The 26282-nt window shown below is 38.6% G+C and overlaps 1 protein-coding gene across 4 annotated transcripts in view; it reads right to left on the bottom strand.

Moving 5' to 3' along the window:
- The window catches only part of LOC125447460 (voltage-dependent P/Q-type calcium channel subunit alpha-1A-like), a 606466-nt gene that overhangs the window by 197854 nt on the left and 382330 nt on the right, over window positions 1-26282 (bottom strand). For all 4 annotated transcript variants that reach the window (XM_048521818.2, XM_059639809.1, XM_059639808.1 and 1 more), the window contains exons 23-24: window positions 23487-23546; window positions 18328-18434 (exon numbers count right to left, since the gene is read on the bottom strand). In XM_048521818.2, coding sequence (XP_048377775.2) covers window positions 18328-18434; window positions 23487-23546 — 167 coding nt within the window. The remainder of the gene's footprint in view (window positions 1-18327; window positions 18435-23486; window positions 23547-26282) is intronic.

Consider the following 26282-nt stretch of genomic DNA (forward strand, 5'->3'; position numbering starts at 1 on the left):
TTTGCTTTCCACCATAATTGTCTTTGAACTGAGTGTCTTGTTAAGGTGATTTCAAAGGACAGTTAAGTGTTAGCCAACTTGCTGTAGTACTGGAATCAAATGCAGGCCAGATCAAGTAAGGACAGCAGATTTCCTTCCCAAAAGGATTTTTTTTGAACTACATGGGTTTTTACAATTTATATACTCATCATTACCATTACTAAGACTAGCATTCAATTCCAGATTTTGACTTTAATGCTGAATTTCAAAAATAAAATTGAATTGAAATTCAATTGCATTAACCCAGGCCTCTGATACTAGTCCAGTGACACTACCACCATACCATCATCTTCCTTAGTCACACACCCTCTAAAATGAGTAGGGTCACCAGTGTGAATTTATAGCAATTTTATACAAACAACATGCCAGGGTACAGGGAAAAGGCAGAAGAACGACACTGAGTTGTAATGCTTATTAGATAGTTGGTGCAGACACAATGGGCTGAACAACCTCCTTCTGCACATAACACTGGTGATTTTTCTGTATGCATTCGATAGCTATTTCTCATGGAAAATTTCTCTGGGCTTCAGACATTCAGCTTTCATGATTACAGATACCAGATTACAGATACTTCTTGACCAATATAAACCATTACACTTTCCTTCATTCATATTTCATTGGTCTAATTTGTTAAACTTAGAGTCTCTGCCAAATCACAAATTATGAGGTTCTTTTTAGTATACATTTCATGTATTACTACATAAACACAAATAATGCATAACCCATAGCTGTCTACTGCTGAACTACTTGCAGCACATTGCTGCTTATGAATATCTGAATAAATCGAACCATCAGCAAGGAATAGTATTTCACAAACATAATTTCTCAAATTCAATTTCAGTGCTGAGGCATTGAATCTCACCGACCAAACTTAACAGACAAGTGATGCTGTTCAACCCTAATGTCTGAATTCACATTTGTACTGTATTAAGACTCACTATATGCCTAAATGAAGATGTGGCTGGAGCCAGATTCTGCAATAAGTTCCAATAGTGTGACATGCTTTTTTAAAAAAGGCTCATACATTAATGGAAAAAGGTTTTATGGTTGTGCTACTGCAAGACAGATCAGCTCATCATTGAAAGTAAAATAAACAGGTCTATTTGTGCATAAAGTCTTTTTTAGGCCAGTCAATTCAAAACTGGATAGGCGGTCACATTACTGTTATTATTTAAAAATTCAGCCTCAGTACTATTTGTTACAATGGCGTATCTTGCACCAAGCAGAACTGCGACATAATCACTTACCAAAACGCACAGACGTACATATATAAATAGATATAAAATTGAGAGTGAGAGAAACATGGAGAGATATACAGAGAAGAATAGAACACAATGCAAATTTGCTGACTATTATAAAGAGAAAGAGCAGAAATATTACCCCATTAGGCTCCTGATCCAGCAAGTCAAGAAAGACGAGAAAAGGGTCAGTGTAGAAAAAAAACCAAAAAAGCTTTTACATATACTGCAAGTACAGAGACGACTAAGAAAACAGAAATCACAGTTATAAAAACCTGAAGGACCAATATAGACAATGCAGTAAATCGGGAAACAGGACACAGGAGACACAAAGCACAGGCCCCAGCAATCATGTCAGCCACGCTACATTAAGTAACTTGGTTGGGAAACAACCTCCCTCATAATGTAGTTTTTTACAATTTTGGATAGGAAACCATTGCACCAGTCTGTGTTCACATCAAATCTGTGACCAATTAGAAGCTGCAAAATAATTTAAATTATTCATTAATGCATATAATACTTGGTTTCACTCCAACAACACAAGTTCCTATTAGGTGTTGCTTAATGTCATGACAGTATAGATTAAAGGAAATAGTGTGACTTTGCAATTCAAAGCCTAGCAAATGAATTTCTCTGATCTTTTAAGGCTTAATGCTTAAGTAAGAAATTGCTTTAATGCAACTTTCAGTGCCTAACATAGGTACAACACAACAACACAATGAACACACATTCGTGCTGCTGCAGTGGAGAGCAAAACCATTTTTATAATACTCATAAGACACTGTGAAGTCAGATTTCCAAGTGGTGTCATAGTTGACTAGGGATCTAATCTAGTTATTAAATTTCAAAAACTTATAAATTAATTTCTTCAAATGAAACACAAAACAGCAATGTTATAAACAACAAATAAATAGAAACATTTTAATGTCCAGTTGGCAATTTAATTAAAACTTCTTATAGAGGCAACAGATTTCTTATGATGAATATATAAAATATATATTCAGCATTCTATTTCCTGTCTCCCCCATTATTCCCCCACATATTTCCTGAGAACATGCAATCCTCCCAAAAATTTTCAACTAGGTGCCTGACTAACATGGTTTCAGGTAGAGTCTGATTATGGATAAATCATAATTTCAAAATCATAAATCAATAAGTTTCAGCTTAGATGGAATCTAAACCACTGAGAAGTGGTCTTAATGGTTTTATCCCATTCCTCTCTATTCTTTGGTCTTCTCTGCTGTTTTGCCTTCTTCCATACTGAGCAGACTGTCCTTATTTATTTATCCATCCATGCACTGTCACATTCTTAACTGGGAGAAGACACAAGTTGGCAAGAAAAATATTTTCTACTGGAAACAAAGATTGATTGAAGCTTTGGTAAAAATTACCTCATTGCAAGATAAATACATCATGATAACCCACACAGTGAGTGCAGAGGAATAAGAAACAGGAAAAACACACTGACAGTTATTAAATGGAAAATTAGAAGTGCTGGAGGAAATAATTCACTTCATAAGTGAAACTAAACTTGATTTAATTTGCCATGAAATTATCAATTTTAAGTTAACCTCTGCCTGCCCCTGCAATGAGAACCAAGAAAAATATCATGTTAGTTCACACCTTAGCCAGAGACCAGCCTTTAAGTGGACACCTCTAATAATGTTTGGATATCATATTCACTAGTTGGGCAGGGCTGAAGAGATTGCTACAATTATTGGTTACTGGGTTATAATATATACTGTGTATGGAATGACTTAATATATATTGCAATAATTTTTAATGAACTTGCAAAAATTATGCATCAGACTAATATCTTGCATTCCCAAGATTGCAAATGAAAAGTATATCATGTCAGTCTGAAAATATTACAATAAAAATTTATGTTTTGGAAGTTTTTTTCACTTCCTCTCCTATCCAACATTGAGATAAAGTTCCAGAACCACTGACAGTTCTTTGCATTGCAACCAAATGGTCATTCTGCAGGGAGGACGGTCAGCATTGACTGTGAAGGGAAATCACCACTGACTGACCCTCCTGACATCAAGGCATAGATTGTAGTTGAAGCTAGTGAAGAGTGAGCAGCTAAGACTTTTTGGGTTAAGAATACATTGACTAACTGTTGTGGCCTTACTGCCACACTCTGTGTTCGCCAAGGATGAAATCTCGCAACCTCCAACCACATAGTGAAAATTAGATGTGGAGAACCAAAGATACATAAAATATTATTCAGCAATGAGTCTGTAACCTAGTCTCAGGGATTATTATGTTAATTTACATCACAAAAGCCCTAGGATTAAGTTACAGTTTGCTGTGACACGTGTCAGAGCCCTTAAACAGAAAGGGCTGCATCGCCACAGAGCTATTCAAGAAATCATTCAGTTGTGGGATTGTTGATTTTTTGATTCATTAAATTCTCTAATCTCAGACACGAGAGACTAAAGAAATGCAGTCAACATATTAAAAAAAACTGACATTTTTGCTGACAATTCCATGCCTGACAGAACAAACAACTACTGTTCTCTGATATGACAGAACTTAAATATTAATTCCTGATGTAAATACCGTGATGAATGCACACCAGGAAAGAGCCTTTGCAATTGAGGATGATGGCCTTCATTTCTCCCCTTTTTAATTTCTCTTTCCTTGTCAAAGCACTAACTAATTGCTGGGCAATAGTGTCATAGGCTAGTTGTCTTCTGCTACCTAACCCAGTGACTCCCAAGGTCTAGTTCCACCTGCTTCTGAAGTATGTCATAATATAACTATTCTTCTTGTGTAAACCCAGATGATAAGTGTTGACTAGATAGTTACATCACAATTAAATCCAATCTTGCTTTCCTCAATACCTTAAATGCGTTTTTTAAATGAAGTCACTGGGTATAAAATGTACAAATGGGAGTACTTGCTGAGATTTACCTTGTTATAATGCCTTCTTGCTCTCAAATACATACTAAAATTTATAGGGATAAATAAATTCCCAGATGAACATGGACAGTCATAAGAGAGGCTCACTGTATGTAGTCGACACTCACTCTCTTTTCTCACATACAAAGAACAGTCTCTTCACCCCAGTGCTAATCAGATGAGCCTTCGAAAAAGAGCAGTTAGCATACTAAAAGAAAATTGAGTGAAAATATGGTTTACATAGACTTGTACATAAGAACATATTGCATAATGTAGGTACATGATAGGGAGTGATGGGTGGATACTGAAAAGGAGGCAGTTTAAAATCATTACTTAGCAAGAATATTCGCTTTGACAATCTGAACTTTGTACAAAAACATGCTACGGAAGTCACTGAATGCATTTCTTGAGAGAAAAACTGGCAGTTGGACTGATAGGCTTGCAAGAGGATACGGCCGGATGGAGGTTGTTGTTGAAGTTTGGCTTGATGGGTTTCAATCTCTTGAAAGATCCTTAAACAAAAGAACCAAACATTGTATTCTGGTTTTATCTAATTTTGTTGCATTGTACTGTTGTGTGTGATTGTGTGGAAGATGAACAGTGAGTAATTGCTTAAGAGAATGTTAAGCAATTACTCACTGTTCATCTTCCACACAATCACACACAACAGTACAATGCAACAAAATTAGATAAAACCAGAATACAATCAATCTTCTGTAAATAGCCAAAAATTGATCTTTTAAATTCCTTGGAAAAAGGAGGGTTAGCACACCAACTAGGCTATTAGTATATACCATGCTTGAATCTAAGAAAGCAATTCATGATAGAGAATGCTCATCATATGAATATTACTCGTATTTTATCATTGGATCGCTTGAATGATCTCTACATTGCCTGTCACTATTATATTCTGCAGTCAAATACTATTGATAACAGGCCAAATCTGGTTTGATATCACATCTTCTACACCGATCAGCCTCAATTCTGTACATTCTAGTGAGGCAGAAAAGATGACATTCAGCAGTTCAACGTACAGATAGTTGATGCCTGAGACAATTCAGTAAAATAATGAGGATAAAGAGAATTATGCTGTGCACACAACTTACAACATCCATAATTATATTCATCAATTGAGAATACAAGTAGAAAAATGAATCTGATGAAGCCACAGAGGCAGAACCTTCTGTGAACAGTACTGTAATACACAGTAATTGGACAAAGAAGGTTGGGCTTGGTGCCATTTACATACATATACCTTACTTTTCCTTTACATTCACCTCTGCTGAAAGCTCTGTTTTCTCGGGTAACATTCTACTGGTGCTTATGACTCTCTGGTATTTCAACAAGGTGGGTAATGAGAATCAGCAGGAGCTTTGACCATGAAACAACATTACAGTTGAATCAATCCTTGTAGCGTATCTCCAACCACAGGCTTTCCAAAAGGGACTACAGGATAAAAAGAAAACCAGTCTGACTCACTTTTGGTGAAAAGCTAACTCGAAAATGGGGCAATGAACTGTACCCACAGCTTTGCTGGTTTGTCCAGTAGAACCTCATTAGACTAAGGAAAGTCATAGGTCAACATTTATTAAGAAACCCAGCAAATGCATGCAGTAGCACTTAGCAGATTAGGCAGCAGACTTTCCACTTTCTTATTGAGTTGGGATGACTAGGTCCAAACATTAGAACAGGAACTAAGTTCTTCCCCACCTTCAAAATCAGGGAGAACAGCGTTCTGCCATGCTCTCATGGTTCCAGAAGTTCGTTATATACTTGAACAATGAAATCTTGGGATTAGGCCAAGACCTCAACCCATTTCAATTACAAGTCAGCAGGAATAACATGTAACATGAAGATACACAGAATAGGAAGTAAATGAAAAATATAAACATGGAGGGAGAAATTGTAAAATTGAAATATATAAGGTCCTCTGAATATCAGTTAAGTATTAATGAGCAATCTGGCTCACAATAAACATCTTCAATAAATCCCAGCACCAGCTGCATTGGGAGATTTACACTTCAGAGGGCTCCTGATCTAACCCCAACTCCAGCAATGGTTGCTTCCTGTTGAGAAAGGTAAAAGTGATTTAAAAAAAACATGAGCCACATAATGCTACCACCATGCTCATAAATGCAGAGTTGTTACACTCCTTGCTCTGACCCGGCTGACCCCCCCTACCAATATTTCTTCAAAAGGCTGCATAGGAAAATTAATGCACCCAATGTCATCTGTGGGTTGGGGGTCGAAGCCAGTCACAACTCCAAAAATAGCACTACCTTCGGGAGCATCTGGATCACAGGATTCACACTATCCATACTAGAAATAAATTACTGTGCTAAAACAATGCTACATCTGAACACAAATGGTAAACAATGATTTAAAAACTTCATTGAGCTATCAATGGTGCCCAGATTGAATTTACAATGGTAACCATGTGTCAGTGATATACGTCTTCAGCTTCTAACATGCACTGCCTTCTAATGCCAGAGAACGCATGCTGGTGAGAGTTGGCAAGAACTGCAAATGGACAATGTTGGCTATTTCTCTATTAGCATCCACTTATTTAGCTTTGTCATTTGTTATTATGTTTGTTCTCCCCTGCACTTCTCCAGAGGGTGGTGGGTGCCTGGAACACGTTGCCAGCGGAGGTGGTAGACGCAGACACGTTAGCGTCTTTTAAGATATATTTGGACAGGTACATGGATGGGCAGGGAGCAAGTGGACATAGGCTGTTAGGAAATAGATGACAGGTTAGACAGAGGATCTTGATCGGTGCAGGCTTGGAGGCCCGAAGGACCTGTTCCTGTGCTGTAATTTTCTTTGTTCTTTGTTCTTTGATGATGTTGACTCATGCATGAGTATCATTTTATGAATGGTGCCGTTTCGCTGCCATTTTACTCGTGATCACGTGTGGGATTGGACAATTCATAGGAGGAGAGGTTAGCCTTGAGAAAGATTCTGTTGTAACTAACGCCAACTCACCTTTTAACAAATATCGACCAGGGAAAAGAATTCTGGCTGATTTATCTATCTCATGGGTACTAAGTTTAGTTATATCTGTATAGCCATCAGTAAGCTCTAGGGCAATGTTAGAATATCCTCTTTCACTAATACTCTATTAAATTCAGTTCAGGGATCATGTGTTGGTGGTAATATAATGATGAGACACTAAAAATAACAGAAGTGGGATTTCCTACCATATGTGACTGGTGATTAACATACTATTTATTTTGTGGCTCACAAATGAAAATAATACAGAGATGATATGGGCCCATAATGTTTCAATATTATCTCCACTTTCAGGACTTCTTAAAATAGTATCAAAAACAAATGAAGAGGAGCAATTTCTATGAAATGAATAATATTAAAATTCAACCATGTAATAATCAAAATGATTTTACAAAAGCTAAAATTAACAAAGTTTAAATAATTATGACAAGGTTCAACTCTCATCGCATTAGAAACCCAGAGGCACTTAGACACTTCTTCTCCTTGATCAATTTGCACGTGAACCTAATTGGTGAATATGCCATCACATTCTGTTGCATTTAGTCTGTACTAACATAGACCTTTTATCCATTGAGTCTTAGACTGATACATGAATTGTTTAAACGCAAAAGTACACTTCAACCTACATGTGATTTATATGTAAATTTTATAATGGTAAGACCCCACTATCTGACAACCGAAAGGAATCGCAATTTGCACCAGCTATTTCAGAAGTCCCTAGTCTATAATTTCTTCTCACCAGAGAAATTTAGCTAGTTACATTTCAGACAGCAAGGGAAACATTCTGCCAGCAAGAAAAATCTGGTTGTTCTACATATTTATGCTTTACCATGCTTCACATTCAATGCCAGCAGCAGGGAGCCAGTTGTGAGCATTGTATGTGTTGTCAGGCAGCCACCCACCACTAGAAAATCTACAATAGTGTACATGACCAGATAAAGTAAGAATCTTAAAGTTAACTAACATACTTACATAATAAGTATGTTAATTCTTAATGCAGTGGACTCTGTAGTGTAAGGTACGTTCACAAATGATTAAACTGTTTATCGAGGATTGGGCTTTATCACTGGACACCACACAAAATAATAACAATTCAAAGAAAGACATACAAGGATGACAGTAGAACTGGGATAGTATAGCAATAGGAAATGTTAGATAGACTGAGCCTCATTTCTCTGAAAAAGTGAAGGCTGCGGAGTTAATCAACAGAGGTTGTGGTAGAATGACAGGGCTTGATAGGCGAAATGTAGAAGATGCTTCCACTTGCAGAGGAGATTAAAACATGAAGCCATAAATAGTCATCAATAAATCGAACAGGGAATTTGGGAGAAATGTCTTAATTCAGAGAGTGGGGACAATGTTCAACTTGCTACTGCAGCAGTTGAGAAAAACAATATTTCAGGGGAAATTGTATGTCATAATGCAGAAAAGAAGGATATGTCAATAGGGTGAAATGAAAGGAAGAAGAAGAGGCTTGTAATAAGTGTAAATGCTCAACATTGGGCCAAATGTTTGCAGACTGTAGATTCTAAGTAATTTTATTGAAACTGCTCCAGGCTTTTGTGTCCCCCATTCCTTGAAGGCAAACAACTCTATATTGAAAAGAAAATTTTTTTCAGAATCATAAAAGTCATCCTTTTATTGAGCATAGAATAAATGTGAGGTCCACCAAGTTAAAGGGTGACAGTTAAGGAATGCTAGCCTCTTTGTGACAGCTTACAACTCAACTTTAGCAACAATCGCCACAATCATTCCATCTTAACATTGCTTTTGGGCTGCCGTAATGTAGAGTTGGCAAATTTTTCAGAAGGTGTGGGCAGAAGTTTCCCAGCCCCCTAATCAAGTGGGCAATGGTGAGTCAGTTGGAAAATTATGGCAAGATCAGAAGTAAGTACATTCTCAACATTGAGAAAACTCTGATTCTGTATTCATATTTTGAATGATGAGACAAGAATCTTGCATGGTGAACAGCAAGAGGTCTATTTAATCAGTGATGGATCAAGCTCCTCAGCATAAAAGCTGGATTTTGTATGTTTGTGTGATGGATGTCTCTGCTTTCATGTAAAGCAATCTAGCAGAAGCATGAATGTCACAATTGTCCCTGAGCTCCAAGTGTTGAAGGGCCAATGTAGTATTTAAGTTTGTTGAGAACAACCATGATGATGTTGTAAGGCTCATAGTTTGCTGATGCCTGCTTGCGTGTTTGAAGAGTTGAGGAGGGCGGTGTCCATACAGTCTGCAGGACCACCCGAAGTATCAGTTGCATATGATTGGGACAAGCATTCATCGAGCTGCAGCTGCCAGGTACCTGCTTTGATTTACTGGTCAGGAATTTGCAAGTCTAGTTTCTTGGAGCCAAATGAGAAGAATCAAAACTGATCTGAAAATAGGGAACTTTGGGGTTTTAATGAGATGTAAATGTATGAAAATAATATGGTTTACTACACAATAGCTGAGATTCTGAAGCTGCCATTTAAACCTTGAGGAGAAATTTGGGAAAATGTTATTCTGAGTCACAATCTGATACTTTTTATTCTTATCGCAATTTTCCACCTTTCTTACCATTACTCACACCAAACCCTGATAGGGGAAATGTCCATCCTATGAGTTCATCAAAAATCTCAGCCAGTTGAGTATTTTAAAAAAGAAACAGCATTTCAGGAGAACTGTAACCTGATCAGGATCAAACATTTTAGTCTCACTAACCATTATTGTCATACGTCTAAGTAAGAATATTCCGTTAGAACCCAATTATACGTAGCTTAACTGTAAATTTACAACTTGTGCATTGTGAATTTGTACTAATTAAGATTCAACTGAATTCAGTGTAAAGTTATGTTGCTTGTAGCTCTCAGCTGTTTTCCTTCCTCTAAGCATAAGCAAGGTATCAAAATTCAGAAAAATTGTTGTTTTGGGTCTTCTCTGTGCAGTGTTAGGTGATGTGTAGCTGTACTCACATGAAGCTGGCATCTAAAGCTCAAGATAATCATTACAGTGAATTTTACAGGTGGAAAATAAACCTGAATAAATATTTATTCAGAATTGAAACTTTGTAGCACATTCCAATGTCCATTTAAACTTGTGTACCATTTGAGGTAGCTCTGGACTGCTGCCTACAAACTCTTATTCTTACCTGGATGTACATTGTTGTTGTTCAGCTGAGATGGTGGGAAGATTCACATGGCTCTCTTATTGGCATTGTTGGTTACGCTTCTCAGTTATCCGAGTGTATTTAAGTATTAAAGAATCCCCTCTTTTAAAAGACCCTTCTTTCCCCAACACAGGCCTTGATGGCTGGTGAAAAGGTCTCATAGTAATCTGATTGTGTATATAGAAGGAAGATAAGGAAGAGAAATGCAAAAGAAAGAGAAGCGCCCTCCGGTGGTTCTACCATTAGATGCACCATACCTTTGATATGGAGTTGCACAGAACAAGAAAAATTTAATGTATTGCTCTGTATTGAAATAGCTGATCTCAGCTAGCCTGCTGATAACTGTACTTAGTCTCCATAAAATAGTGAAAACAAAGAAAAATAAGAGCTTGGCTGCTTTTTTCTGGCCACTGTCTATGCCCACAGTCCAAGTTCACACATGAAGGCCAGAGACTTGGGTGAGATACTCAAGCAAACAGTCAGCTGCTTCATGTGAGGAAGGGAGAAAATTTGGAAAAAAATACAGACAAGAAATGACAATTAAAATATTTCAGTAATGGTGGTTTGAATACTGAATGTGTCCAGATGTTCCACTCTGCGCATTTGTCCACAAATAGTTTTTTTTGGTATTGATAAGTTACCATTTTTGGTATCTCCATTTCATCATTTTAATGACTTTAAATAAAGTGTAGACATGTTTAGTGGCAATTTAATATATTTTGGATCTCTTGTTATGGACATGAAATAAGACACAAAAGTGTCATAGTTTAGTGACACTGTTTTGAAATCTCATGAAGACAGCTTCAAGCAGCAAAACCCAATAAATTGTGCATTGACATGCAACATGCATCTACATCCTTTGACAGGCAGACCTTATGTGCTATTTTCTCAGCCATCGATTTACAAAATATTCAAAACAGATCTATCTCAATTATCCAATAAACGTGCATCACGGAATCACCTTCTTCCATAGCAACAGGGAGGGAAGATGATTCCATCCTAGTCTTTGGACATAATCAGGGCAAGTGATTTGATATGGACCAATGAATCACATGGATTCTACACACGTACTGTTTTTTGTTGTACAAGGGCTATATTGTGCATTAAAAGATCTCAAGAACAGTGAAAGCAGATGTTTCCACGTGTATTTCAACAATAGCAAAGCACTTGTCCCAGACATGAACATAAATGTAGAAGTCCTACCATATCAGCATGCAACACATCAGCTCTGATGTAAGGTAACAGGGGCTATAAAATTTCTAATGTGCATAATTTTTTAAAGTCTTAATTTTCCAGAAGAGTTTTGAAATATTCACATATCTAGTTTAAATATGTCTGAATAATTATTGCTTGGAATGAATCACATTTACATTCATGCACACTATTTCATTAGTTAATACATTTTGAATTTTATCTTATTTCTTCAGTTTTCTTTTCCTAATCTGATCACACCCTAAATTATACACAAATGAGAGAATGGCTGAACAACACATTCTCAGAATCCAAGTTCTGTTCTTTTCCAGTCCACAAATGGATTGTCTGACGTCGATTTGCTTTCCCTCAAACCAAAGGAATCCATTACATTTGAATGACTTCTGCTCTGGATCATTTCAATAGATCAACTCAGACTTGAAATTTGCTATGGGATAGATGGCTCTCTGTCTCACTCAAAGTGTTGTCATGTATGAATAGAAAACACACTTTATACGGTACTAAAACCTAAACTCTTTGATTAAGTTTGCTTATATCTTATACTCTTCACTTTGGTGATGTTCTCCACAATGGGCCTTGATCTTTCCTCCGGGTTCAGCAAATAAAATTTGGGAATCGAAACAAGAGGCTTAATACTAGATCTTCCCTTTAAGTGATCTGTAACATTTGCAACCTAAATTCCAGTTTCACCACTCTGCACTAAGATTGGATTGAAATGTCAGCTATGTAACAAATATTCCAGGGTGGCTATTAGTCTCAAATCTAATCAAGAATACAAGTATCAAAATGAACAACAGTCTAGAATCTAATTAAGGGTTTGGATAATTTATCTACACAACAATGGATAAGCCAGGAAGGGAGCATTGTAGACTAAAAGTAATTGAGGGGTTCAGATAGTTTTTATATTATAAAGGATATTCAGCAATGAGTTGGCAGTCAAACCAAATTACAGCACTTGGATCATATTGCAAGTGTTTATAATGTGCAAGTATCAATAGTAACTTTCAAGGGTAAGCTGCACTTAAAAAGGGGAAATTTAAATGTGGAGAAACAATGGACAATGGAATTAATTAGATAGTATTTCAAAGAACTGGCACAGAAATTATGGGTTGAATGGACTCTTTTTATGCTATCTCATTCAATATAAACTCAAAATGTAAACTATTGCCTTGAAATTATTATATTATAGACTCATTATTTTTCAATGGTCAACAACTAACTGATAAAAGGTCACTTTTCACTGGTAGGTCATACCTTTCACACTGAGGAATCAATAACTATGATATCATCACATAGCTAGTAAGCAATTTTAGTCAGGAATTTCTGCTTCTCTGGGTTGCCAGTCGGTGACTTTGAACTCCATTTAATCGAGGAAAAAACAGAAGCTGTCACATGCATAAATGGAAACTCAATCACTTCCTGGTATTTTATTTTTAGATTCTTACATCCCTTAGCATATACTCAATAGGCAGGTTATGGGGCCAGATTTAGTCAATCATTGTAAATTGACCCATGAAGAGTTACCAAGTAATTTCCAATGAGATATTCATAAAAATCCCCTATTTTTCAGATGAACTTCTGACAAGTCCACAGTTAGTACCTCTGCCCACATTATAAATGTCAAAATGCTGATTACTCAAAATATTTCATGCAAAGACTTGTGAACAAAGTCTTGAGACCAAAACTGTGGAGGAACAACACTATTCACAGCACATAGGACAGGACAACTACAAGACTTCAAAACCAGGTTTTAAATTCTTAGTCATCCAGCCCCAGTAAAAACAAAGGGAAGAGAAGTGATATGAAACCACAAACACTGAAAATAGAAAATAAAAGTACAAACATTGAAAGTACACCAAGGAAGGAGCACAGGCCAATTAATACTTCAGACTGACCTCTAGGTCAGAAGTGGCACATTCCAGCTACAGAATCCTATTTTCCACCAACCCACCGAATTCTTTCTTTTTCCTTTTTCAGAGGTGCTGCCTCATTTTTGTTAGTTTGTTAAAAGAGTTTCTGATTTTGCTAGATCAGGTGATTAATCCAAACCAAACCATTAAATTATCCTTTGTCTCTCATGTGCTGATTGCATTACATTTATAAAAGGCAGCAGTCGAAGTTTATTTTTCTCTTTCAAACATTGGTGCAGAAGTCAAAATAAAAGATATTGCTTTGATGAGTCAGTATAATTGCCCAGTTATATTTTATAATGCGCAGCATTACACACAGATAACATAATGCAAAATGGTACAACTTACATGAAGCATGTATATGACAGGGCATGCACTGGTGCAGGAATTTGTCTCAGCCATCACTCACATTAGACATTAGTGAAGGAGAATGCAGTGAGGAATTAGTGAGGAAAATGCAGCAGACAATGACCTCATTAGTAAGCAATCCATCACTAACTGCAACTTCTGTCAGAACAGATTCAGATGTACAATTTTAGGAAAATAGGCAGTAACCACATTTTTGAGTGATAATGGGAACTGCAGATGCTGGAGAATCCAAGATAATAAAATGTGAGGCTGGATGAACACAGCAGGCCCAGCAGCATCTCAGGAGCATAAAAGCTGATGTTTCGGGCCTAGACACTTCATCAGAGAGGGGGATGGGGTGAGGGTTCTGGAATAAATAGGAAGAGAGGGGGAGGCGGACTGAAGATGGAGAGAAAAGAAGACTTTCCACATTAAGCAGAGGTTTACCTGCACATCTGCCAATGTGGTATTCTGCATCCACTGTACCCAGTGTGGCTTCCTCTACATTGGAGAAACCAAGCGGAGGCTTGGGGACCGCTTTGCAGAACACCTCCGTTCGGTTCGCAATAAACAACTGCACCTCCCAGTCGCAAACCATTTCCACTCCCCCTCCCATTCTTAGGATGATATCTCCATCATGGGCCTCCTGCAGTGCCACAATGATGCCACCCGAACGCTGCAGGAACAGCAACTCATATTCCGCTTGGGAACCCTGCAGCCCAATGGTATCAATGTGGACTTCACCAGCTTCAAAATCTCCCCTTCCCCCACCGCATCCCTAAACCAGCTCAGTTCGTCCCCTCCCCCCACTGCACCACACAACCAGCCTAGCTCTTCCCCTCCACCCACTGCATCCCAAAACCAGTCCAACCTGTCTCTGCCTCCCTAACCTGTTCTTCCTCTCACCCATCCCTTCCTCCCACCCCAAGCCACACCTCCATCTCCTACCTACCAACCTCATCCCACCTCCTTGACCTGTCCGTCTTTCCTGGACTGACCTATCCCCTCCCCACCTATACTCTCCTCTCCACCTATCTTCTTTTCTCATCTTCGGTCCGCCTCCCCTCTCTCCCTATTTATTCCAGAACCCTTACCCAATCCCCCTCTCTGATGAAGGGTCTAGGCCCGAAACGTCAGCTTTTATGCTCCTGAGATGCTGCTGGGCCTGCTGTGTTCATCCAGCCTCACATTTTAGTAACCACATTTTTGCTTTCTTGGATTTCCTTTGGATGCTAATGCCAATCAGATAATTTCATCCACCTTCTGTGCAAAGCAATATCATAGTTTTCTTCCACTAACAATACAAATGCCAAGTGTTTCGCAGATATCTGACTGGTTCAATCTGGATGGTTTATGAGAGGGAAGGAAGACTACAAATAAAGAATTATTTTGAAATTCTGAATCTGAAACTATGTAGTCCCACTTATGCTTAAGGTGTCAAAAAAGACATGCATTCCTTAGGAATCCTTTGATCCCTCCTTAAGCTGTTGTACACTACTTCACTATGATGAAACGCAATTGTTATGCCAGGAAAAATAAGCTTATTAGAGTATAACATTCATGGATGAGAAAAGGGCATTCAGCTAAGAGAGTTTAACAATCTAATTCACATTTAACTGTGAGCAGAACTTCCTCAGTGCCTCTGTTATTACTGCCCTCTCACTCAGATTATTCTAAATATTAATTTATAAATATTAACCCCTCACTATAGGTATATTTTCAAAGAATGGTTCTAAATTTATTTTCATTAAATATTGATCCTTTAAATATTGGCTTCTTTAACATAATCAGTGTTCACCTTACCTACTTAACTTAATGTCTACTATAAACAGACACAGGGAATACCTAATCTATGTTTTCTCTGAATTATAGAGCTTAAACTGTTCTAGATTCTCCTCAAAGATCATCCTCTTTACAATGAGGATACCACCTTTACTTCTTATTTCCTCCCATGTCAGCGCATTACTTTTGAAGTGTAAAAATGAGAGGTACAAACAGTATTCCATAAGCCTTGACTAGCACTATAATAAGCTTCACAATACCCTTGTACATGTGTTTTCCACTGACTTAACTACACTAAGTCATAAGAGCAGAAGTGGACCATTCCACCCATCAAGTCTGGTCTGCTATTCAATGACATGATGGTTGATTTGATAATCCTTAACTCCCACTTTCCTGCCTTTTCTCTATAACTTTTGATTCCCTTACTGATTGAAAATATATCTATGGCATGTGTACATTTAATGACCCAGCCTTGACAGGGATTGACTACCATCTGACAGAAGAGACTCCCTCCATCTCAGTCTAAAAATGTGATCTCTTATTCCGAGATTATGTCCTCTGGCCTGAGATTCTCCCACAGAGGGAAACAACCTCTCCACATCTACCCTACCAAATCTCCTAAGAATCTTGTATATTTCAATGAGATCACATTTTATTCTTCTAAATTCCAATGAATACAAGCCAAAACTTCTCAATGTCTCTTCATAAAATAATCCCACCATTCCTCGTATCAGCCTAGTGAACTTTTCCTAGACTGGAAAGTCCATCTTTCCCTGGATAAGGGGGAAAAAACTGTTCACGGTATTCTATCTGTGGTCTGACTCATATCTTGTATAGTTTTAGCAAAGCCTCCCTACTTTTATACTGCATTCTCTTTGAACTAAAGGCCAACATTCCATGTGTTTCCCCTATAATCCAATGAATTTGAATGATAGCTTTTTGCGGTGCATGAAAGAGGTCTCCCAATCTCTCTGTTCTGTAGTTTTCCACTGTCTTTTCTATTTAAACAATATTCAGCTCCTCTAATCTTCCTGACAAAGAGCATAATCTTACATTATGTTCCATTTGCCAAGTTCCACCAAAATTATATTTTCTAACAATCTATGCTCGCTAATTCCTTTAGCAAATATAGTCAAAAACTAAGTGAAGGTACCAATATAACATAAGATTATGTACTGAGTTATATACATGTCAGTCATGCATAGAAATCATATTTTTGCCCTGTTTGTTCTGTCCCTAATCAGTCAGAATGGGACCATCACAGAATGGTATATTTGAGCTTTTATTTCTGTTGCTGGAGGTGAGAAATGGTTAAATAGCTGTAATAGGTAGGGAATGATTGGAACAAAAAGTATGGAACGAGTATTAAATTATTCAAAAATTGCAAAACTGAGCATGGAATTAACAAAGGATGGTGGGAAAGCTGACTGCACCAAAGGAAATATTGAGAGAAATTTTAAACAGATATTTTGAAAGAATGCATTTTGATTGGTTCAAATAGACAGATTATATAAAGCTCCAAACAATATTGAAATATTTCTGAGTTGTTCTCAGAAAGTATTTCAGAGAAAAGTTTTAAATTGTATTTGCTACTTAATGATTTTCACAATTTTTAACGCTTTGACAAGTGTATGTTTTTTTTTCTTTTTTTAATCTGCCTTTTTCAACATGCAACAATCTATGAACATTGGCAATAAGAATAAAATGACAGGAGGGGTACCTGGAATGTTAAATACACAAAGTCATATGTATTGTCGAAGTCAAGACAAGAAGACAGTGGTTTAAGTTCTTGTTCCAAGACTTAAATGAAGCGTTTGAAACTCCTACTCCATTTCTAAACATATTTGATTAATGTTAATTCAATTGTTTACCTCTATGTTTTGTTTCCCTTTCAACTTTATATTATCTCCACCCAGGGTGTTGTCACAAAGTGGGTTACAGTTTTGTGGGCAATAGATGGCCTTTGGTATTTCACACACAAGTGCTTAGTTTTCCTCCTTTTCTGTACAGTGACTGACAGCAGGATAGCTACAACTGGGCAAAACAGCTGAGCCTAGCAACCAAACAAAGGTTACTTGAACAAGCATTTTGAACTGAGATACAAGCCTCCCTATCCAAGAAATGTCAAAGTAAACAATAGTATATGTACCATAGCCCTGAACAAGATCAACCAACTTAGCATGGATTAGTGACAGAACCTGAGGATTTTCCTGGTCTGAATAGATCAATGCACCTGCAGACTGAGATATCAGGTTTGGAGCAGTGCTATTAGGTCAGAAATTATTTTGACAAAAGAAGGTCCAGCGTATTTATACAACAACCTTCTGCTTAATATTTTAATGAAAGTATTAATCTCTCCTGTTTTCGAAGGGCTAACACTCCTGTCAAATTATGGTAATTTGATGCACTTTTATCCACTAATGTCATTAACAGTATTTCTACTGTCTTGGTTCTGTTTACACTGTGCTAGCTGCCTTAGCTCTTTCAGAGCCATATTGTCCCTCACACCTGTCCAAACACCCCATTCCTAATATAATTCTGAACACTTATGAAAATTTAAAATTTGCTATGTATAGACAATATGCATTCCACATCCTCTCTCTGCAAGCAGAGTGTACGTACCATTACTCTCTTCAAAAAACTGAGAAAATAAAAAGAGTGGGTTGCATACAAAGATCTTAGGCAGCAGGACCTTCCAAGCAGCCAATGAAATCAGGATGAAACTTACGTGAAAGCAAAAGCCACGAGTGCACCACTGACTACGATGAAATCCAGAATATTCCATAGATCCCTGAAATATGCCCCTTGATGCAGGACCAACCCAAGGTCAATCATCTGTAAACAGAAAAAGCATAATAAATAAATACACTCCAGCAAATTCATACTTTACTCTGCATCACTTCACTCTCAAAGGTACTGAGACACGTTAGGACGGTGATTACCGCCCTCCATTACCTGACTCATTCTCCTAGCTTATGCTGTGACAGTGAGTGACAACAAACTGCTCTATTTTGAAATTCACTGCAACTAAAACCAAACTTCTCATCAACCAACATTCATGTATAGATATGTAAACTTTTCACACCTTTCATGGTGCATAGGGAAGTAGACACTGTTGCTGATTTTCTTAGCCCTGCTTTCTGAAGCCAATTGTAGCCTGTTACTGCTGTTCCAGCTAAGGTGACCAATGGTCACTTGATCAACCTTTACACAGAATTGCACAGAAGCTACAACACGGGAACAGTCATATGGCTGCCAAGCAATTTAAGTTGGTGTTTGTGGTCCACGTGAGCAATAATTTTAAATGTTAACAAGGCCTTTGCCTTAATAATTAATAATGATAATAAACTCCATTGCCTCATGACCTCAAATTTAAATATAATATTAAATTTTAAGAGATTTATTTTATGTGCTGCTGTCCATATTCCTTTAAACCCAATAGCCAGCTTGTTTCAACCCAGTCTATGACACATCTTCATAACAGGTAGACATAAATTCTAAAATTTAACTTAATAAATCTGTTAGAGTGTGGTCTAGCACCAGAAAGTGGCCAATATAAATATGATTTTGTTGTTTAAATCTAATTGATTTACTAATATATTGTTAAGTAATTTGTTCCCTGTTGTGGGGGGGGATGAGATACTCACATTTCCTGATTGAATCAATTTTGGTTCACATTTCAAACATTTGACTTATCGTAATTTGAACAATGAAAAGCAGCCAATTAGATAGCAGGGGGTAAGATTAATTCACCTGCCTCTTTATTTTGTTCAAGAATAGAAAAAATACGTTTTAGGAAGTTGTAGATAACATTTAGCTCTTTGAGTAGATATGGATGTTTTGGAGTGGCATGGTTGCTCAGTGGTCAGCACTGCCGCCTCACAGCATCAGATTCCAGGTTCTATTCTTCCCTGTTGGCTTTATGTGGTTCTGATATGCCTCAAAGTCCACCACTCCTATCGCTGCTGAGAATATTTCCCCACATAGGCTTCAGATTCCGTGGCTGGTATTTTCTTTTTCCTGGGACAATATGCAGTGGCAGTTACCATAGGCCCTAGTCATCTGCCTCTCTTTCCATGTATCTGGTCAACGTTGTCACCTTGTATAAATATGAGGTCCATAGTCTAATGGGTGAACGGCATTACACTTGATTAACATAACTAATATTTGAGGGATGGTAAGGAGAACCAAAAGGGTTGAGTTATCAGGAGAAGCTGGATAGAGTGGTGGGTGCGTGGAATGTGATGCCAGCAGTGGTAGTGGACTTGTATACTTTAGAGACTTTTAAGCAACTCTTGGATAGGCGCATGGAGGATACTAAAATGTAGGGTATGCAGGGTAGGGTAATACGTCAGCACAACATCGTGCGCCGAAGGACCTAGACTGTGCTCTACTGTTCTATGTTCTACGTTCTATGCTTTATGTTCTACGGTCTATGTTCTACAGGCTGGGACTTTTTTCCCTGGAGTGTAGGAGACTGAAGAGTGACCTGGTTGAGTTCTATAAAATCACGAGAAGCACAGATAAGTTAAATAGCCAGTAGCTTTTCCCCAGCGTAGGGGAGTCTAAAATTAAGGGGCACAGGTTTAAGGTGAGAGGGGAGGGGGAGAGATACAAAAATGACAGGGGCATTTTTCACACAGAGGGTGGTGAGTGCCTGGAAATGAGCTGCCAGAGGTAATGGTGGAGATGAGTACAAATTTGTCATTTAAGAAATGTTTAGACAGGTACATGGATGGGATAGATATGGAGGCATATGGACCAAACATGGGAAAATGGGTCTAGTTTAATTGTGAAAACTGGATGGCATGGGCGAGTTGGGCTGAAGGGCCTGTTTCCATGCTGTAAACATCTATGACTCTATTCCAGCCTCCGGTGACTGTCTGTGTAAAGTTTCCACATTCTCCCTGTGTCTGTGTGGGTTTCGTCTGGGTGCTCCAGTTTCCTCCCACAGTCCAAAGATGTGCAGGTTAGGTGGGATTGATTATGCTAAATTGCCCACAGTGTCTAGGGTGGAAATGCAGGGATAGGGTAGCAGGTAGGTCTGTGTGGGATGCACTTTGGAGGGTTGGTGTGGACTCAGTGAGCCGAATGGCCTGCTTCCACACTGTAGGGATTCTATGGACTCTTGGGAAGACTTTCTTTGGGTTTTTTTTATTCATTCATGGGAGGTGGTGCTGCTGGCCAGGCCTGCGCTTAATTGCCCTGGAGAATGTAGTGATTGTAACGAGTTTAGCCAGGTTGACAGTGTAGAATGTGAATTCCTTGATTGGGGCTGTTAATCTGGTCCAATTAAGGAGCCCTGGCTGACTGATATAGACAGGAGTGTCAAAGATTCTGTTCACTCTGAGGGAGCTGTGTCAATGTTATGTACTATGCATGTGTAAATAAAGGGTGACTTGGTGATGGGATATCAGCTCTGTGTTATTATTTCAGAGAAGGGGATGGGAAGCTGCTTTCTTGAACTAACTGTTATTCATGGGGTGAAGGGACACCATGGTGCTGCTAGGGAGTTCCAGGATTTTGATGCAATAGCAGTGAAAGAATGTGATACAGTTCCAAATCAGGAAGCTGTGTGGCCTGGGGGGAAACTTGCAGGTGGCGGTATTCCCATGTATTTGCTGTCCTTGACCTACATAATACGGCTCATGTGTCTGGGAGGTCCTGTTGAAGGAGCTTTGGTGAATCCTTGCAGTGCATCTGTAGATGGCACACACTATGGCCATTGTCTGCAGGTGGTAATAGGACTGAATGCTGAAGATACTGGATGGAATACCAATCAAGAGAGTTCAACAATGCTGAGCCGCGAGTTTTATTAAAGCTGTACTTATCCAAGCAACTGGAGAGAATCCATCACATCTCTAGCTTGTGCTTTGCGTGATGTTTGGACTCTCTTTTTGGAGATGGTCACTGCATAACACCTGTGTGGTGAAAATATTACTTGCCAATTATCAACCCAAGACTGGATGGTTTCCTGGTCTTGTTGCATGTGAATGTGGACTGCATTTCAATATCTAAGGAGTTGCAAATGATGCTGAACAGTGCACAATCATCAGCGAACATATGAATATCCTGATGGAAGAAAAGTCTGAACAGCTGAAGATGGTTGGGTCTAGGTCACCCTGTTAAAAATGCCTGTTGGAATAATCTTGGACTGTGACGACTGACCTCCAATGACCAGACCCAACTTCCTAAGATGAGTACAAATCCAACCTGTGGATTCTGATTTCTAATTCCCATTGACATCAGTACATAAAACGCTGGAGAAACTCAGCAGATCTGGCAGCATCTGAAAATGGGGATATTTATAGAGTGTCTTCTTTCTGTTAGTAATTTAAAAGTTTGGCATCATTAATGGCTGTATGTGAAAGAATTGCAGAATTTAGGTCTGATTCGATGGATTGCTTAACTCTTTTGCATGCTGCAGCTGCTGTTCGGCATGCACATCGGGCCGTATTGTAGTTCCACCAGAGCAACACTTTTTAAGTAAGCTTGGTGCTACTCATGGCTTGCCCTCTTCATTGAACTAAGTTTGATTTCCCGATCTGGTGGTAATGGTAGTGTAGTGGATACACTGAACCATGAGGTTATAGATTGTGTTGACTGTAATTTGCTCCTTCTGATGGCCCATATGTCATTATGGACAATTAGTTTTGAGTTTTCGATCTGTTTGAAGCCTCTCCCCTTTGGCACCCTAGCCACACATCAGCGCTTCTCCCAATCAGTGTTCAATACAGACAGTATTAGCTTTGGGTGGTGCAACAGGAAATCAGCAGGAGGTTCCCTACATGTATGTCTGACCGAATGTCAGGAGACTTCACAAATCTAAAATCAACGTTGAGGAATCCCATGACAATCACCTTCAAATGTATAACACTGTGCTGCCACAATTGGTGGGTCGCCCCTGTCAGAGAATTTCTTAAAAAACTTTAGCAAAACATAACAATGAAGAGTAAGATCAAGCTTATTATTACACATTAAGATGTAGCAGAGGTGCAATTCAGTTTTTGAAGGCCGCTTTTTACCACTGAAATTTTATTTCTTATCCCTCTTAGAGAAACTAAATTCTCATTGGAGTACACTTCCAAGTGCTGGCTGTGCTTCTATAACCAGCCAAGTGATTTTTTTCATCTGAAATAGATTGCTGGCAGTTGCATCAGAAGCAATCCCAATACTATCCTTCTGGCATTAGCACACTTAGCAGACTCAATCTCTAAAAAATTATATAGAATCTACAGCATAAACATAAGCCACCTTCTATGGAATCATCTCATCTTATCAACATGCACGTGTGTTTGCGTTCCCCTCTCTTGCCTAGATTCCATTTAAATGCATCTATGCCATCTGTCTCAACAAGTCCATATGGCAACAAGTAACAAGTATGACTAATCCTGAATTCCCTATTGGATTTATTAGTGATTGTCTTATACAGAATGATTCCAATATTAAAGGAGAGAATTCAAACCATCATGTTGCTCTTGCTCTCCAATCGAGCCAATCTCTTCTACCTTTGCACATTCTTCTTTTTCAGATAATAGTCTAGTTCACTCTTAAATGTCTTTTTTGAACATGCCTCGACTTGTGTCAGTTTGTGCCTTCCAGATTCCAAACACATGCCAAAAACGTGCTCCTCATGTCTCCACGGATGATCTTTAGTCTTGGATTTCGCATAAGTGAAAAATATTTTCTAAGCTTATGTTATTGAGAACCTTTTATAAGCTTAAAGACCTCTCACCAGGAATTGGTGGTTGTATCCTTGGCAGTTTTAACCCACTCCTATTCAGACGATGAAGCCAATTGATGTATTTTAACTGTCAGGCTAGCTAAGGTCAGCTAACTGCAAAGAACCTTGGGCTGTCCCACTCTGCATGGGTAGTTCATACATACCTTAATAACCATTTCAAAGGTAAAGACTCCGGTAAATACATAGTCAAAGTATCTTAAAACCTGTGGAAATAAGGAATGAAAGAAATCAAAACTTCACAGTTTACTCATTTTACTGAATCCCTACAGTGTGGAAATAGGCCCTTCAACCCAACAAGTCCACACCAAACCTCACCTGCACGTCTTTGGACTGTGGGAGGAAACCGGAGCACCCAGAGGAAACCCTTGCAGACACGGGTAGGACATGCAAACTCCACACAAAGAGTCACCTGAGGCTGGAATTGAACCTACATCCCTAGCGCTCTGAGGCAGCAGTGCTAACCACTGAGCCACCACACCATCCCTTACATTCCACTCTGTTGCTTTCAACTTAAAAATTGCACATCCCTACCTAGCTTCAGCAAAACTGCCAGCCAACACAACTGGCTGTCAGCACAAGTGGTAGCGGTGGGATTCATTGATGATAACGTACCATAATTATCATTAAGATCATAAGAAATAGAAGGAGCAATAGACAATTCATCCTGTCCAGCCAGCTCTACCTTTCAACAAAATCATGGCTGATCAAACTGTCACCTTAAATCCACCTTCCTGCATGCCCCACATAGCTCTTGATTTGATGAAATATTTGTTAAACTTAGCCTTGAACTTTTTCAATGATCCAGCTTCCAACGCACTTTGCAAGAAGAGCATTCTAAAGTTGAACAACAACCTAACAGAAAGACAATTCCTCCTCATCTGTGTCTTACAATGGGAGACCCCTTATTTTTAAAATGTGCTCCCTAGCTCTAGATTCCCCATAGGGATTATATCTCTGAGCACAACTCAGTCTTTTTTGCAATCACAAAATTGTGAAATTCATCACCTTTTTCAGCCTTCCTTTTCATGTACAATTCAAAGGTTTTTGAAACCCAAACTTGTATCACCTAACTACTAACTACTTCTAGAACTGACATCTTCCATTACACATTTTCACCGAAGTACTGTCCCAACTCCTCCCATCAGGAAGCTGCAGTTGCAGGAGCACAGTTTGAAGAACTGGAATAACAAGGAATTGTTGCAGTGTTGAAGAAGGTCACTCAGCCCATTGTACCTGCATTGGTTCTCTGAATAAGCAATGAGGTTGTAATTCTGAGTCCATATGAGTGCTGCATCCACATGCACATTAAGGAATTAACCCTAATGGACTCAAATCATTCAAGGAGGTTTCTCAGTTACATAAAACTAAAGGTTACTGAGGATAATAATGTAATTATGCTAGTCTGCTGAAGATATGCACTATGAAGTGACAGAGTAAAAGCTCATTTACATGCCAAGTTTTTGATGCCAGCGAAACTGACTGCTAAACTGTCTGGGTCTACAAAGAGATGCTGCATGTGATAGGCCATTACAATGTGCTTGATAATGAAAACTGATAAGAACCTCAGCAGACTACTGATGAAAGAGTTGTTAACGGTACAATTGCAACATTTAAAAGGCATCTGGGTGGGTATATGAATAGGAAGGGTTTAGAGGGATATGGGCCAAATGCTGGCAAATGGAACTGGATTAATTTAGGAGATAGTAAGAACTGCAGATGCTGGAGTCAGAGATAACACAGTGTGGAGCTGAAAGAACATAGCAGGCCAGGCAGCATCAGAGGAGCAGGAAAGTTAATGTTTCAGGTCGGGACTCTTCTTCAGAATTTAGGATATCTGGTTGGCATGGACATGTTGGAGCAAAGGGTTTGTTTCCTTGCTGTACAGCCCTCTCTCTCTGACTAAATAGATCACAGTCTGAAAAGTGACTTGGGATAGTTCTACAGAATAGAAAAAAGCTTTTTGGCCCAACATGTACGTTCCAGTCATCAATCACCTATCTACTTTAGTACCGTTTTACCAGCCTTTGGCCCATAGCCCTGTTTACTATGGCACTTAAGTCAACACTAAAAACTCTTAAATGTTGTGATGGTTGCTGCCTTTACCAACCTTTCAGGCAATGGGTACCAGATAACCATCATGTTCTAGGTGAAAAGAAATTTCCGTAAGTCCCCTCTAAACCTCCCGCCTTTTTACCTTAATTTATGTCCCTGTCCATATAAATGACGATGACCTTATTGTGCAGGAATCTGTTGTCCTTCCTCTAAGATTGACAGCTCTCAACTTCCCACTATTGTCACTCTACTTGCTGCTGTTGCCTGTCAGATGCTACCCATGCTCAGATAGCGCAGTTCAAAGCCAACCTTGCTGGCTCAAACTGTTCCAGGGCATCCTTCAAGGTGATCTGCTGTCTCCTCCACTTAAGCTCTGCAACCCACTAACAGTCCTGTGGTAGCACTGTGCAAGACCGAGGAATGAGATTTCCTGAAGCAAATGTCTCTGTAAATTTCTGTGACAAGTTATCATAATAATTATAACATTTTTTATAATCTCAAATGAATGCAGTTAATTTCCAGGCCAATTCAATTTGGATAGTCATCTTCCATTTTAGGCCAAGATGTATCTTTTTGTTTCCTGGACTACAGACAGAAACTGTGAAAAAGGACATAATTTTAAAAGGAAAGTACACACATTGGTGGTCATTTTCCAATATTTTTTAAACTCTGAAACAATTCCTACAGATTGGAGGGTAGCTAATATAACCTCACTGTTTAAAATGGTTGGTAGAAAGGAAGCAGGGCATTATAGACCGGTCAGTTTGGTGTCAGTAGTGGGAAGATGCTAGGGTCCAATTTCAAGGATTTTATTGCAGAACTTTCAGAAACAGTAGTAGAATCAGGACAACGCACAATTATCCAATCAGTTGCAGCTGAAACTGACA

The sequence above is a fragment of the Stegostoma tigrinum genome, chromosome 35, assembly GCF_030684315.1.
Source record: "Stegostoma tigrinum isolate sSteTig4 chromosome 35, sSteTig4.hap1, whole genome shotgun sequence".
Taxonomy (NCBI): domain Eukaryota; kingdom Metazoa; phylum Chordata; class Chondrichthyes; order Orectolobiformes; family Stegostomatidae; genus Stegostoma; species Stegostoma tigrinum.